The 14,427-nt window shown below is 42.5% G+C and overlaps 1 protein-coding gene across 2 annotated transcripts in view; it reads left to right on the top strand.

The window, feature by feature from the left end:
- The first annotated feature begins 3,535 nt into the window (after positions 1-3,535).
- Positions 3,536-14,427, top strand: part of RTF2 (replication termination factor 2) — a 40,019-nt gene continuing 29,127 nt past the window's right edge. Inside the window, exons 1-5 of one of the 2 annotated variants that reach the window (XM_029220446.1) lie at positions 3,536-3,705; positions 7,419-7,513; positions 8,351-8,444; positions 10,177-10,316; positions 13,959-14,037. In XM_029220446.1, the coding sequence (XP_029076279.1) occupies positions 3,637-3,705; positions 7,419-7,513; positions 8,351-8,444; positions 10,177-10,316; positions 13,959-14,037 (477 nt within the window). In that variant the 5' untranslated portion in view covers positions 3,536-3,636. The remainder of the gene's footprint in view (positions 3,706-7,418; positions 7,514-8,350; positions 8,445-10,176; positions 10,317-13,958; positions 14,038-14,427) is intronic. The other variant, XM_029220445.1, reaches the window with a different exon arrangement.

Here is a 14,427-nt window from a genome sequence, read left to right as displayed (position 1 = left end):
CTGGAAAGGGAATAGCAAGGTGAGTGCCCAGAGTAGACGTACACCTGGAGAGTTCAACGGAGAGGAGCATGCCCGTGAGGCTGGAACTGAGTGAGAGATAGAGAAGAGAGTGACATGAGCTGAAAGGAGTAGCCAGGGGCCACTTCATGTAAGGCCCATATAGTCCTGGAATATTTTGTTTTCGGCCGCACCGTGCGGCCCGTGGGATCTCAGTTCCCCGACCAGGGATCAAACCCGCACCCCCTGCAGTGGAAGCTCGGAGTCTTAACCACTGGACTACCAGGGAAGTCCCTCCTAGAATATTTTTAATATTTCACTAAAACTGCAAACAAAAAGTAATTTTTGTCCTGAGTTATCTCAGCAATCAATTCCATTTTCTACTTTATTTTATTTTAACCATCTTTGGGTTATCCTCCCAAGTGTAACCTTAAATGAGGCTGTGAAATTCTTAAAGAATCCTAGCACAGAGTTGGTTTTTTTTTTCATGCTAACTCTTAAAGTGAGTTACTCTGCATATCAACTTTTTCCAGAAAGAATTCTTATTATTTATGTTATTTATTTATTTTTGGCTGTGTTGGGTCTTTGCTGCTGCACGTGGGCTTTCTGTAGTTGCGGTGAGCGGGGGCTACTCTTCGTTGCAGTGCGCGGGCTTCTCATTGCGGTGGTTTCTCTTGTTGTGGAGCACGGGCTCTAGGCACGCTGGTTTCAGTAGTTGTGTCACGTGGGCTCAGTAGTTGTGGCTCTTGGGCTGTAGAGCGCAGGCTTAGTAGTTGTGGCACACGGGCTTAGTTACTCTGTGGCATGTGGGATCTTCCCGGACCAGGGCTCGAACCCGTGTCCCCTGCCTTGGTAGGCGGATTCTTAACCACTGCGCCACCAGGGAAGTCCCTCCAAACAGAATTTAAAACTGCACCTCTGGAGAGCACATGGGCAGAGCTAACCAGAAATCAAACCCTCAACAGTTTAGAAGTCTGAAATATTTGGGAACTATAGTAACCCCCAGTAGAAGCATTTAAAGTATTGGTTCTTAGCCTGGGCCTTGGGAAGTCATGAATGAAATACATACACGTATAAACTGTAGCAAAATTTCCTACATGCTTATGGATATTCTTCTGCGGAATAAGTCCAAAGTTTTCATCAAATTCTCCAACAGGTCCAATGACCCCAGAAAGGTTAAGGAATACTGATTTTGCTAGAGTGTAATGTTTTTCTCTTTCATGATTTCATTCCTCTCCTGCCCTTCAAGTTCACAGTTTGATCCAAGGATCCTCATAAGGGAATATCCTTTACTGGTTCATTCAGCAAAGGCAGTGGGAAGAAGCAGCAGATAACGAACCTGCTGCCCGGTGCGCTGGAAATGAAATGGCTCAAATCAAATAAAGCACGGAATACAATGCCTGACAGCTCTCAACACAAATTAGTTGCTACTGATGATAATAATCAACTTAGCTGTGTATAGTCTGCAACAAGAAGTACCTTAGAGACCAATACTCTAAAAAAAGAAACCAAGGAGGAAGAGAAAAAACATCCAGCTGCCTGAACTTTAATGCCCTCAGAGTCATCACCACTGGGAGTCATCAGCAGCTTTGGGGGGAGAGGTCAAGGATCCTGGCATCTGTGGTCAGATGGGCCTCATTTGAGGAAGCCCCTTCCTCATCTCCTACTCCTACTTCCTTGATGTGTGACCCTGACCCAAGACACCTTGGACATCTGAGCCTCAGGTTTGTCCTTTGGGAAACAGAAGGCATTACACCCCCAACTAAGGTTGTGAGGACAGAAGGAAAGAATGTTTCCAAATCTCCCAGTGTAGGTAGAATCATGGTTTGATAAAGAGCAGCTATTTTTTTTTCTTTCTTTTTTTTTTTTTTGCGGTACGCGGGCTTCTCACTGTTGTGGCCTCTCCCGCTGCGGAGCACAGGCTCCGGACGCGCAGGCTCAGCGGCCATGGCTCACGGGCCCAGCCGCTCCGCGGCATGTGGAATCTTCCCGGACCGGGGCAGAACCCGTGTCCCCTGCATCGGCAGGCGGACTCTCAACCACTGCGCCACCAGGGAAGCCCAAGAGCAGCTGTTTTTGTTTTTTCTGCCCCAAATGAATTCAGTGAGGGGTAGATATACTTGTCAGAAAATAGCACTGGTTTGAGAGTCTGTCTAAAGATCCTTGGGTTTTTGCTATTCTCTGTCTGATTTTCTGTCCATTGCTGTAAGAGAAAACTAATCTTAGAACCCATTCCCAGCTCTCACTGACTAGCTGTCTGACCGTTGACGAGTGCTTCGATCTTTCCAGCCTTCTGTGTCCTCCCCTAGAAATGAGATTCTAGGTGTGCTCACCAGTTTTAGGGGCTGCTTGTCACCTCTCTCTGAATGAGTCTGTACTTTCTTTTGGTTTATTGACTACTGAATAGTGAGTGTGCCAAAGACTCTTCTAGGCACTGAGGATGCAACAGGGAACAAATCAAAGTCCCTAGGGAGTTTACAATTCTTGTCATGGGCATAAAAATAGATCATAAGCCAATGAGAGGCCAGCTGATTAAAGGGTTTATTTTCTTTTAATTCCCATTAATTGCAGTAACAGATAACCCAATCTTATAGCCCTTGAAGTTTTCATATCCACATACACTTTATTTTCTGTTCCCAAGTGGGGAATATTTTCTGTTTCACTTTGGTCAACGTGGTAACATCCATTCATAAATGGTCGGCTTTACTCGCAGTGGATAAACTTTCCCCTAATATTTGTAATAATTAAAGGAACAAATGGAGAGATGGTCAAGAGCATGAAAGCAGACAATCATGGATTTTAACAGGGGTTTTGCAAGGGATTTGTGTTCTCATTATAGATATGATACAGCCTGTCTCTTGGAAACATCAGTGTACGTTTTATAACTATACCTGAGTCTGTTAATTATACCTCCTTTATCCTTTAATTTATTTTTAATTTTTTTTATATACCTGCGTTTTAATAAGTAAAATGCTTTTGCCTGGGCTTCAGTCTGCTGTGAATGAAATGTATACATGTACAAACTGTGTGCACTATTTCATATGTATAAAATATACATGGCAGTATCAGAAAGTTTCAGGCCTTAGAGAATTTTACTCCCCCATAATCTCACATAATATCACTTCGAAGGATTTGTTGTGAGTGCTTAGGTCACAACTGATGCTCACTAAAAAGATACGTTCTCTTTTTGAACACATGAACGTTAACTGAAATAACAGTTCCATCCATATTCATCACTAATTGCACGAATAAAATGCAGCCCTTCCCGCCACGAGCTCCCCAGCCTACGGATGTCTGCCCAGAGTCAGACAGGCTGGGGCCCGACGGGCTGCCGCGAGGGAGTAGAAGAACGCTCCGCACCCTGCTTGGCACTCGAGGCCCATTCAGCACTTTGCAGCAGCTCCCGCCGTGGGGCCACGCCCAGCGCCTAGCGATGTTCTCCATGGCAACCAGGGCGGGGCAAAAGCCCCACCCACCCCACCCACCCCACCCCACCCCACCCCACCCCACCCCACCCCGCCGCGTTGCGACGGGCGTTTTGCGTCACTGCGGCGCGCCGGAAGTGACTGCTACAGTCGCTAGGCAGCCCGGAAGTTGCGGCTGTAGGGGTTTACTTTGGACTCTGATTCCCGGCTTGCGATGGGTTGCGACGGGGGAACAATCCCCAAGAGGCATGAACTGGTGAAGGGACCGAAGAAGGTTGAGAAGGTCAGTGACATGGGTCCAGTGGGGCCCGGGGGTAGTGGGGCACGCGGACGCCCCCAGGGGGCGAAAGGAGGTGGGAGGGGGAGCCAGCGGGTTTCCACACGCAACTGTGCTCATTTATCCCTTTCAGAGAACTCAAGATTAACCACAGTATTAATAACGGGCCTCTATTGAGTGCGTGCTGTTGCTATTCACCCGGCAGTGCGCATAATATGGGGTATCTCATGTAATTCTCAAAACAGCTCTACGGGTACATACTGTCAGAAGACATGGAAATTGAGGCTCAGGAGGAGAAAGTTGTAAAGCTAGTAAGTGGCAGAACCAGGATTTGAAGTCTGTCTGCTGCTAGTAACAGTGATACAAATGGCTGCTGTTTGTTGAGTTTTGTACACACTAACTTCGTTTTCTCAGTGAAGTCTTCTCAAACCGTTACCTGTGAGATCAGGTCCTCCTCTTTTTTTTTTTTTTCTCTGCTGCGCTGCGAGGTATGTGGGATTTTAGTTCCCCGACCAGGGATCGAACCCATGCCCCCTGCAGTGGAAGCGCGGAGCCCTAAGCACTAGACTGCGAGGGAAGTCCTCAGGTCCTCCTCTTTAAAACTATCTAACAACCATGTAGACTGCTTTCAGGTTGATTAATGTTGATCTCAGAGGATGGTAAGCTCCTGGTGGCAGAGCCTGCACCTTTTACCCCCTCTACAACTAGCACAGCTCCTGGTGCAGTAGATATAGTGGATAAATGAATGAGTGAATAATCCCTAATTCTCACCAGTAATTGAGCAAATTATGTATTATAATTTCCATGCTACTAACAGGGAAATTGAGTCAGTAGCGTGACCAAGATCATGCAACTGGTAGGTAATAAAGCCAGGATTCACATCCAGTTATTCAGGATTTCAAAGTTAGCACTAGTAATTACTTTTTAATAATAGAAGGTGTGTAAAGCACCTAATACAAGTGGCTGGCACATTGTGGATGGTCCATATGAGTCTCCACTCAGCAGCCAGAGAAGTCTTTTTTAAAGATAAACTCCACATATCAACTGTATTGAAACCACTCCAGTGGCTTCCCATTGTATTCAGAAAAAGAATCCCACAAGACCCTGTGTGGTCAGACAGGGTCTGATGTAATTACCTCATCTTCTGCCCTTCTCCAGCCCTTTCATTCTGTTCCAGCTACACAGGCCTTGTTCCTCAACCTGGAGTATAATTTCCTCAACCTGATATGTTCTTCACTGAGATAGTCATATCATTTGGGTTTGTTTTTTTTTTTTTTTTTAACATCAATCAGTTCTTTACTCAAATGTTATCTCAGTCCACTGTAGCCAAAATACATCTCACTTCTGATCACTCTATCCTCTTCTGCTGCTTTATTTTTCTTTCTTTAAATAAAAATTATTTATTTATTTATTTTGGCTGCGCCGGGTCTTAGTTGCAGCATGTGGACTCTTAGTTGCGGCATGCATGCGGGATCTAGTTCCCTGACCAGGGATCGAACCCGGGCCCCCTGTGTGGGGAGCGTGGAGTCTTACCCACTGGACCACCAGGGAAGTCCCTACTTTTCTTTATAATGATTATCACTATATTTGTTCTTGTCTCTTTCCTATATGGACAGGGTCCTTGTATGTTTTATTTCTGTGACCCCTGTGATGTGTCTGCCACACAGTAGACACCCAACAAATATGTGGAATTTGAGAGTGAATGAACACCCAGGAGGATGGAGCGTACCCTCTAATCATACCAACATGTGCAGACATTAATGCTGGGTAGTTACCACTTGTGTGCGAGAGCTTTTACCCAAAGAGTATTCAGCTCAGTTTTGTTAACTTGTGCCCAGAGCTGAAGAAGTAGCTTAATGAAAGGCTTGGCAAAGAATAGGTGTCAGAAGGGGATAGAAAAGAAAAAGGGTGATCTGAAACAACTAGAATGCCCAGGCAGGATGGAGTTTTATTATCCTTATTCACTCAACAAACACTTATTAAGTGCTTACCGTATACACCATTCTAGGCCCTGAGGATGCAGCTGGAAACAGAGTCCAGCCCTTGTAGAGCTTACATTTTCAAATAGGTAAATAATAACATTTGTTGATCACTCATGTGGTATGTTGGGTCTGGCCCAAAACATTACTCAAATTTGATACCTTGCCCTGAAAAGAATGACCCTAGAATAAATGTTTTCAGAAGTTTTGGGGGGACCAATTTTTAAATTCCTGGGCAAGGAGTAATCTGGAAAGTAGATCCTAAACTTGCTGAACATGGCTTTTTATTTTTTTATTTTTTTAAATTGATTTTTTTGTTAGCTGCGTTGGGCCTTCGTTGCTGCGCGCAGGCTTTCTCTAGTTGCGGTGAGCGGTGAGCAGGGGCTACTCTTTGTTGTGGTGCACGGGCTTCTCATTCCGGTGGCTTCTCTAGTTGCGGAGCACGGGCTCTAGGCGTGGGCTTCAGTAGTTGTGGCTCGCGTGCTCTAGAGCGCAGGCTCAGTAGTTGTGGTGCACGGGCCTAGTTGCCCCGTGGCACGTGGGATCTTCCTGGACCAGGGATTGAACCTGTGTCTCCTGCATTGGCAGGCAGATTCTTAACGATTGTGCCACCAGTGAAGTCCCCTGCCTGGCTTTTTATCCTAGCTCCTTGGTCTGCTTGTGTGTTTGTGACCTTGATGTGTAACTTAACTTCTTGGTATGTCAGTTTCCTCAACTACACAGGTAAACACCCTAACTCAGAAGGTTTTATGAGGGCTAAAAGGCAAGTCACTGAAACTGCTCAGCACAGTGCCTGGCACACAGTAAACACTTAAGTAGTTGTTCCTGCAAGAATTAAATCTAAGGGAATTTAAAATTGTTTCTTCCTGTTTTCTTTCAAATGTGCCATCCTGTTACATTATTCAGGTTTGACATTTTAGGAAGAGGAAAGAGTGGGACGTGGAATATTAAATAGGAGAAAATATCATTTGAGGGCTCTGGAAGGTCTCAGATCTGGATCTTTGTACTGTGGGTAATGGCTTGATATGCCACATAGTGAGCAGTTGGCAAAAAACACTTCTGTTAAATTGCTGATTTTATAAAGAATTATACAGTCTGTGCTGAGCTGTTTTTTTAAAAAAATGCCTATCTTCTCAATTCTTTGTCCTTAAATTCTGCTACAACTTTGGAGCCTTTCCCATCGTTAGGAATTAACCTGTACTGCTTGTTTTTTCTGTATGGCCTTCCTAACTTACTGTTAAGATACAGATATTAATATGTAACTAGCATAAGCAATATAATGACTTGATGTAAACTGTTTCTTTGTACATGTCATGTATAGAGAGGCCTTTATTTGACGTAGTGTCGGTTACTTGTGACTTTTTAAATCCCAACTTCGTGTGTCACTATCTTTGATTTAAAACACAAAAATCGTGGGACTTCCCTGGTGGTGCAGTGGTTAAGACTCCGCGCTCCCAATGCAGGGATCCTGGGTTCAATCCCTGGTCAAGGAACTAGATCCCACATGCATGCCACAGCTAAGGGTTTGCATGCTGCAACTAAGGAGCCCTCGAGCCACGACTAAGGAGCTGGTGAGCCACAACTAAGACCCGGCGCAACCAAATAAATAAATATTTTAAAAACAAACAAAAAAATTGTCACAGTGTGGTATTACTGAATGAGCCTTTATATGTGGAACTGTGGACCATGTGTCTTTCAGGGGTGAAAATTAATTGACAGGATTTTTTTTTCTTTTCTCAGGTTGACAAGAATGCTGAGTTAGTGGCCCAGTGGAACTATTGTACTCTAAGTCAAGAAATATTAAGACGACCAATAGTTGCCTGTGAACTTGGCAGGTATGGTTCCTTTACTTAATGGAGACGAGTTTTTATTAAATGATCTTAAAAAGAATTTTAATGTATAAATGCTGTTCTTGATTCATCAAATGTGAATGATCTCCAGCAAATTTGTGAAGCCTGGGTTATCATTCCCTGTCTCAGAACATACTTCTGCACTTTTCTATTCAGTTTGGTTTATTTAATCCATGGGTTGAAAACTCAGGGGCCATTAAGAGTTAAGTTATAAAGGTAAATGCATGAAGGACCCATGTGGAGTCAGTAGGGAATGGTGAGGACTGGGGGAAACTGGAGAGTTCACATCCTGTCTAAAGGGTAGCTGCAGGAATTCCCTGGTGCTCCAGTGGTTAGGACTGACTCCACGCTCTCACTGCCAAGGGCCCAGGTTCAGTCCCTGGTTGGAGAACTAAGATCCCACAAGCTGTGCTGCACGGCTGACAAAAAAGGCAAATTAAGGGTAGCTGCTATTCAGTTCCAGCCTGTTGTTACAGTTCAAGATTGTAGACTGATTCCAGAACATCTGGGTTTTTTTTTTCTTTTTTTCAGGGAAAGTTGAAAATGTGTACTTTTATATTAAACTTCCCAATTTAAAAAAAGCCTTGTTCAGGTCACATTCAGTCCTCAGACTGCCAGTTTGTAGCCCTTTATTTAAACTAGTTTCTTTCTTTGTATGCTTTGGAAATGGTTGATACAGGATTAAATTTACTTTTTTTTAGGAGTGCAGGGCATTTCTATTATCAGACGTAAATGACTTTGGATTGTACTCAATTTAGTCTCCTTCCTTTGGGTGAAGGTTGATTATTGCCAGAATGTTTTGACTGATCTTTATTGTTGCAGACTTTACAACAAAGATGCCATCATTGAGTTTTTATTGGACAAGTCTTCTGAAAAGGCTCTTGGGAAGGCAGCCTCTCACATTAAAAGCATTAAGGTAAGACAGGTGATTCTGAAGTGCTCCGGGGCTTCCAGTGGTTAGGGTTTATTTTATAGAATTCATGTAAATTTTAGACTGAACTTGGAAATTTGGAATTCCAGTCCCACCCAGCCACCTAATAAAGGTGTGATTTGGGGCAAGTCACTTGAAGTTCAAACCAGAAGTCCTCACACCCGTACTTCCTGGATTATAAATCTGTTGTGAGTTCATATGTGGGAAAGAAATTCAAAACTGTAGTATACAAGTTTCAAAACTTCGAAACTTGTATATTGTGCTATATAGGTTTTGGGGGGCATTATTTTTATAGTTAAAACTCAGCCACTCGAATTTTGGTTTGGAAGACACTTTTATAGAATTAGAGATTTTTGTAGGTGGATAACTATTCAATCATAGTGGTTATCTCCTGCTGATTAGAGGTTCTGAAAGTTCTTTCATAAAAGTGGAAAAACAAGCTTTTTAGTAAAGGAAGTTTGTTGAGAGGACAGAATCTTTCAAATCTGGTCAGTGGGAGAAAAATCAAAGTAGTGAAGAATTTAAGAACCACCAAGCTTGACAGGTGAAAACACTCGCTGTGTATGACATGTTGAGGCCTCATGGCTAGTCAGTGGGGCGCTTAAACTAGATCCAGAGCCCCTGACTCCCAGGCTAAGGCTTTGAGTTTTTTCCTCCTTCTGTTTCTTTTAAAATTTTTTTTATTATTATAATAGGCTTTTTGTTTGAGTTCTCGGGGTAATTACAGAATATGTTTATTTCAGACAAATTAGTGATTCTGAGATGTAGCTGTCGGTAGTGCTGTAGAGGTAACCATGCTGACTGTTGCCATCGTTTCCTTGGGAAGAGAATTCATTTCTCAAAAACCCATAGTAGCATAATTATCTTATCTCAAAAATGTGATTATCACTGAAATTAACTTATACAAGTCTATACTTAAAACACAATATATAATGTGGTTGAACTTTTCATTTTAATGCAAAATTTTTTTTCCAAGAAATCACAACTGTAAAGACAAAAGGATTCACATAAAACAATGCAAAGGTTATTATTACTGCAGTTAATAGTCCACAGGTACTCTGAGCAGAGAACTTGATGAACACACAAGCAGGAAGCCGACCCCGTGTGTGGTGGCTTTCTTTTCAAGGTGCTCAGCTGCTCTCTGGAGTGTTGAAATCAAATGGTGCGGTTAAATATGAAGAAATGCTTCAAATGCTAAAGTGGGGCTGTTAAGTCACTCCTTGTAAAACTGAATTTTGAAAACCGGAACAGCTGGATCTTGGAGTGTGACAGTAATCTCCAGCTAATATTCTGCCTTGGACTAATTAGACCATGGCCTCACAGATTTTACCGCCTAGTTATCTGTTAAGTAAACGTGGCTGGTCAGTAATATGAACAGCCTCAGTGAGTCTTCATCAGCCAGGGAAGAACGTGTTCCTTTCTGGATGAAACTAATACAAAGCTTTCTTCTCTTAGTGGGGTAAATTTTCATGTCTGAAGTTACTTTGCCTTATGTAGCAAAATGCTTGTAAAATAGAAATTAATTATTTGCTAGACAGTGCATTTAAAAAATTTTGTTTTCTATCACAACTTATGGTTTAATTTTATATCCATGTTAGTTGATGTTAAAGGAAAGTAGAAAAAGAGGTTTGGATGGGAAGGGACTAGAATAATAATTAAGGCCAAAGATGATCCATTTGTCAAAGGAACTCTTAAAATATTCATGTTTTTTTCACAGAATGTGACAGAACTGAGGCTTTCTGATAACCCCGCCTGGGAAGGAGATAAAGGAAACACTAAAGGTGACAAACACGATGACCTCCAGCGGGCACGTTTCATCTGCCCTGTTGTGGGCCTGGAGATGAATGGCCGACACAGGTCAGTAATGGGCGTGGGCAGGTGGTGTGGAGTCTGGGTGAGTAACCCCAGTGCTGTTAGGGTCTGTGCCAAAGCTCAGTAATCACACGGACTCCGTTAACGTGTCTTTTGGTTTGGGTAGTGCACAAGACCATGTTCATTCCCTACCAGCCACGTGTAACATGGCCTCTTCGTTGTCTGCAACTTTCTGTTCTTGAGGTTAGGAGAACCTAAAGTAAAGAGGGAGTTTAAAAATTTGTCTTGTGACACTTAAGAGACTTGAGTTGAGTTCTTTGGTCTTCTCCTATGGGAAAGAAAGTAAAGGACAGATATTTCCCATCAAACAAATCCCATTTCCTTAACAATTGCTTAAAACTCTGCAGTGGAAAACGGTCTTACAGAACGTGTGGTTGATCGGTCAGTGAAAGGCCCGGTTGACGATGATAACTTGCTTTGAATTTGTAGCTAACAGATCCTCTGGCTAGAGCACCAGAAATCTTAAGCTTGAGATTTATATTGCAAATGTAAGTAAGTAAGTATATTTCCCCCTTAAAAAAATACGAACGTCGAGTGGATTAGTAGGTGCCTTTTTATAGGATGTCTCACTTTGCCAAAGCTTTAAACTTCTTTCCCACCATTTAGAAATATCTTTAATAGCTGGTAGTCCAGACTAAATTTCACAAGAGGAATATTCTGGGGAATGAGATTCATGTACCTAACCTTGTCCTACTTGTGTGTGTGTGTGTGTGTGTGTGTGTGTGTGCGTACACATTATTTTGAGGTGAAAGTCATAACATTCACAATCTTTTTAAAGTGTATGTTTCAGTGGCATTTAGTACATTCTCAGTGTTGTGCAACCATCACCTCCATCTAGTTCCGGAACATTTTCAGCACCCCAAAGTAAAAACCCCCTACCCATTAAGCAGTCCCTCCCCATGCCCCCTCCCCCCAGCCCCTAGCAGCAAACAATCTGCTTTCTGTCCAGTGGGTTTACCTATTCTGAATATTTCATATAAAATAGAATCACACAATATGTGACCTTTTGTATCTGGCTTCCCACTTCTTTTTAAGAAAACCATGGTTCACCCCCAAAAGAGGAACATAGCAGAAACAGACTCAACTCTGGCGTCTTGAGCAGGGGTTACCTGTAGCCTGTTGCTCCAGTTGTGGCTTCCCCTAGTTTTTTCCCTTTCATTTGCTGGTTAATCTCTTCTCCTTTTTCTCTTCTCGGTTAATTGAGCTTTGCCTGTTTTGGCTTTGCCCTCTTGCTGTTAATAGGGCCTCCACACTAGAAAATTGATTTGGGGGTTAGTTTGTATATTTAATAACGTTTGTATAATAAAGATTTAAGTGTATAGAAAAATAGAAATAGGTTATTGGTATAATAAAAACATTTAGCCTTTGTTTAAAGAAAAACCAGTTCCTAAATCACTAATACTTAGTAAGCATTGATAAAGCAGGTTTTTTTTTAAGTGCTAAACAACATTTAATGAATATTAGTACAGTGTTATTAATTTGGTTTTCATTAGAGCAATCTGCATCTGCTATAATCCCTAGGATTAAAAGTTTCTATGGAGAAATTGGAGAAAGTTTCTATGGTGAAAAGTTTGGAGAAAGTTTCTATGGTGACATTTTTTAGAGGAACATAAGAATTAAATGTGAGGGGCCTCCCTGGTGGTCCAGTGGCTAAGACTCCACGCTTCCGCTGCCGGGGGCCCAGGTTTGATCCCTGGTCGGGGAACTAGATCCCACATGCTGCACTGAAGAGTTCACATGCCGCAGCGAAGATCCCACATGCTGCAACTAAGACCCAGCACAGCCAAATAAAAAAATAAATAAAGAAGTAAATTAAAAAGAAGTAAATTGTGAAAGCGCTTTTTGCACCTTTGCCCCACCCTAGCCTCCAGTGACAGCACTGTTAGCTGTTCGGTGTCTAACGCCCCCTACAGACCTCTGCAACCCCAACACACAACACACTTCCCTGCACCTCTGCAAGAGAGACACAAATAGACATGTATGCTTCCCACCGGCATGGAATCATATTACACATATTTTGTAACCTTATTTTTTTCTACTTCTCTGTCTAATTTAAACATTTTCTTGGCCATACATACAGATTTCCTTATTCTTTTTTTTTTAAATTTATTTGGTTCCATCGGGTCTTAGTTGTGGCAGGCGGGCTCCTTAGTTGCAACTCGCCGGCTCCTTAGTTGTGGCAGACAGGGTCCTCAGTTGCGGCTCGCGGGCTCCCCAGCTGTGGCACATGAACTCCTACTTGCAGCATCATGTGGGATCCAATTCCCGGACCAGGGATCAAACCCAGGGCTCCTGCCATGGGAGTATGGAGTCTTAACCACTGTGCCACCAGGGAAGTCCCACCTTATTCTTTTTAATAGCTGTGTAAAAGTTCGTATTTATTTAACCAGTCCTCTGTTGATGGGCATTTAGGTGGCTTCCTCTTCTTCCTTGCTGTACTACACAACTTCATAAATACATACTTGTGCGTGTGCACACTTGTGGGCATGTTTCTGTAGGAGAAAGTCTGCAGAGTGATGCTTTACCTCATACTACTGCCAATTGTCCTGAAATGTTGTACCCACCCACCAACAAATGTGCCTGTTTCCTCAGACAGTTTCCAGCTGGATACCTTCAAACTCTTTCATTATTGCCTGTTAAGTAAAACACTGTATGTCCTGTTTGAAATGCATTTCTGTAATTAAAAGTAGGGGTTAAGCATCTCTTATGTGTTTTGGCTGTTTATATTTCTCGTCAACTGCATGTTAATGCCCTTTACCCATTTTTCTATATTGTGTACTGTTGCTTTCATAGACCTCTTTGAATATTCATAAACTCTGAACCTCATATGTGTTTAAAATATTTTCTCCCTGAGTTCCTATTCTGTCTTTTGACTTTTTGTGGTGTTTTTAAAAAATGCCTTTATTTGTTTTTATTGATAGAGTCTTTTTTCCAAAGGATTATTGCAAGGGGGTAGGAGTGGAACTTTGGCCTATGTTTGTGGTTTTAATTTCAGCACACAAGTTTCTCCTCTCTCTGAAAAGTAGAGCTTTTCCTAAGTGACTAAGAAAACTTTCCTAAGCTGAAATGGCGTAAATCGAAGAAGCAGTTACCCTTAAGACACATCTTGCTAGCAGATGCACAGAATAAATAGGGATAAAGCACAGATGGTCACAGACACAGTTCAAAGCTATGGCGGCTTGACTCTGAGATGCTGGATGTAGTTCCTCTAGAAGGAGCTTGGGGTGCGAGCTGCCTGTATAACAGCTCGCTGCAAAACAAATGCTGAATGCCATTTTTTAGTTTTTGCCATTTTTCATAAAAGGAGAAATCCACTTTGGATTTCTTTCCATTAGCGAAAATAGGTACTAATGTAGGTCTTTCGTAAAAATGAAGTGGCGTAAGGCAGACTTTCAGAAAGCGGGGTGTGTGTGTGTGTGTGTGTGTGTGTGTGTGTGTGTGTGTGTTTTAAGTACTTTATTTATTTAGGACACACTGAATTTTTTTTTTTGATGGAATCAAATATAACCATTTTTTTCTTTGAGGTTCTTGGCCTTTGTGTAAACAAAACAAATGTTAATTGATAACGTGAGTAATGATTTTTAAATTGTTATTTAAGTCATTCTCCATGTTGGATTATTTCTCCAGGTTTTGTTTCCTGCGGTGCTGTGGCTGCGTGTTTTCTGAACGAGCCCTGAAAGAGATAAAAGCAGAAGTTTGTCACACGGTGAGTTGTTGACATACATCATTTGTTCCTTCCCAGTAGCTGAAGAAATCAGATGGTTTGGGGTCCCCCCTCCATGTGTCATTTCAGCATCTTTCAATTCTTTCTGAAACATGAATCTAATTAGTTGCTTCTCTGCATAAAACCTTTCTACTCCTGTCCTTGCCGGAAGTAGAGACTCAGACCGCCTCTTGTGACATGTCCCTGCCCGCCTGTCCTCTCCTGTGCCTTTGTCCCCTCCACCGTGACCTGCCAGCGGAAGGGGTCCTGCTCCCCGAACCTTAGTTCCAGAGCCATTGCTTCCTGTGTGAACCTTGCTGCTGTCTCCTTCCCTGTTCCCTGGGCACCTTATTATCCCACTGATCTCATCACAGTGTAATTGCTAGTTAGGTG

Source organism: Monodon monoceros, unplaced genomic scaffold, assembly GCF_005190385.1.
Source record: "Monodon monoceros isolate NGI ecotype Baffin Bay Population unplaced genomic scaffold, NGI_Narwhal_1 Super_Scaffold_13, whole genome shotgun sequence".
Classification (NCBI taxonomy): domain Eukaryota; kingdom Metazoa; phylum Chordata; class Mammalia; order Artiodactyla; family Monodontidae; genus Monodon; species Monodon monoceros.
This window is presented reverse-complemented; position numbering and strand designations above follow the sequence as displayed.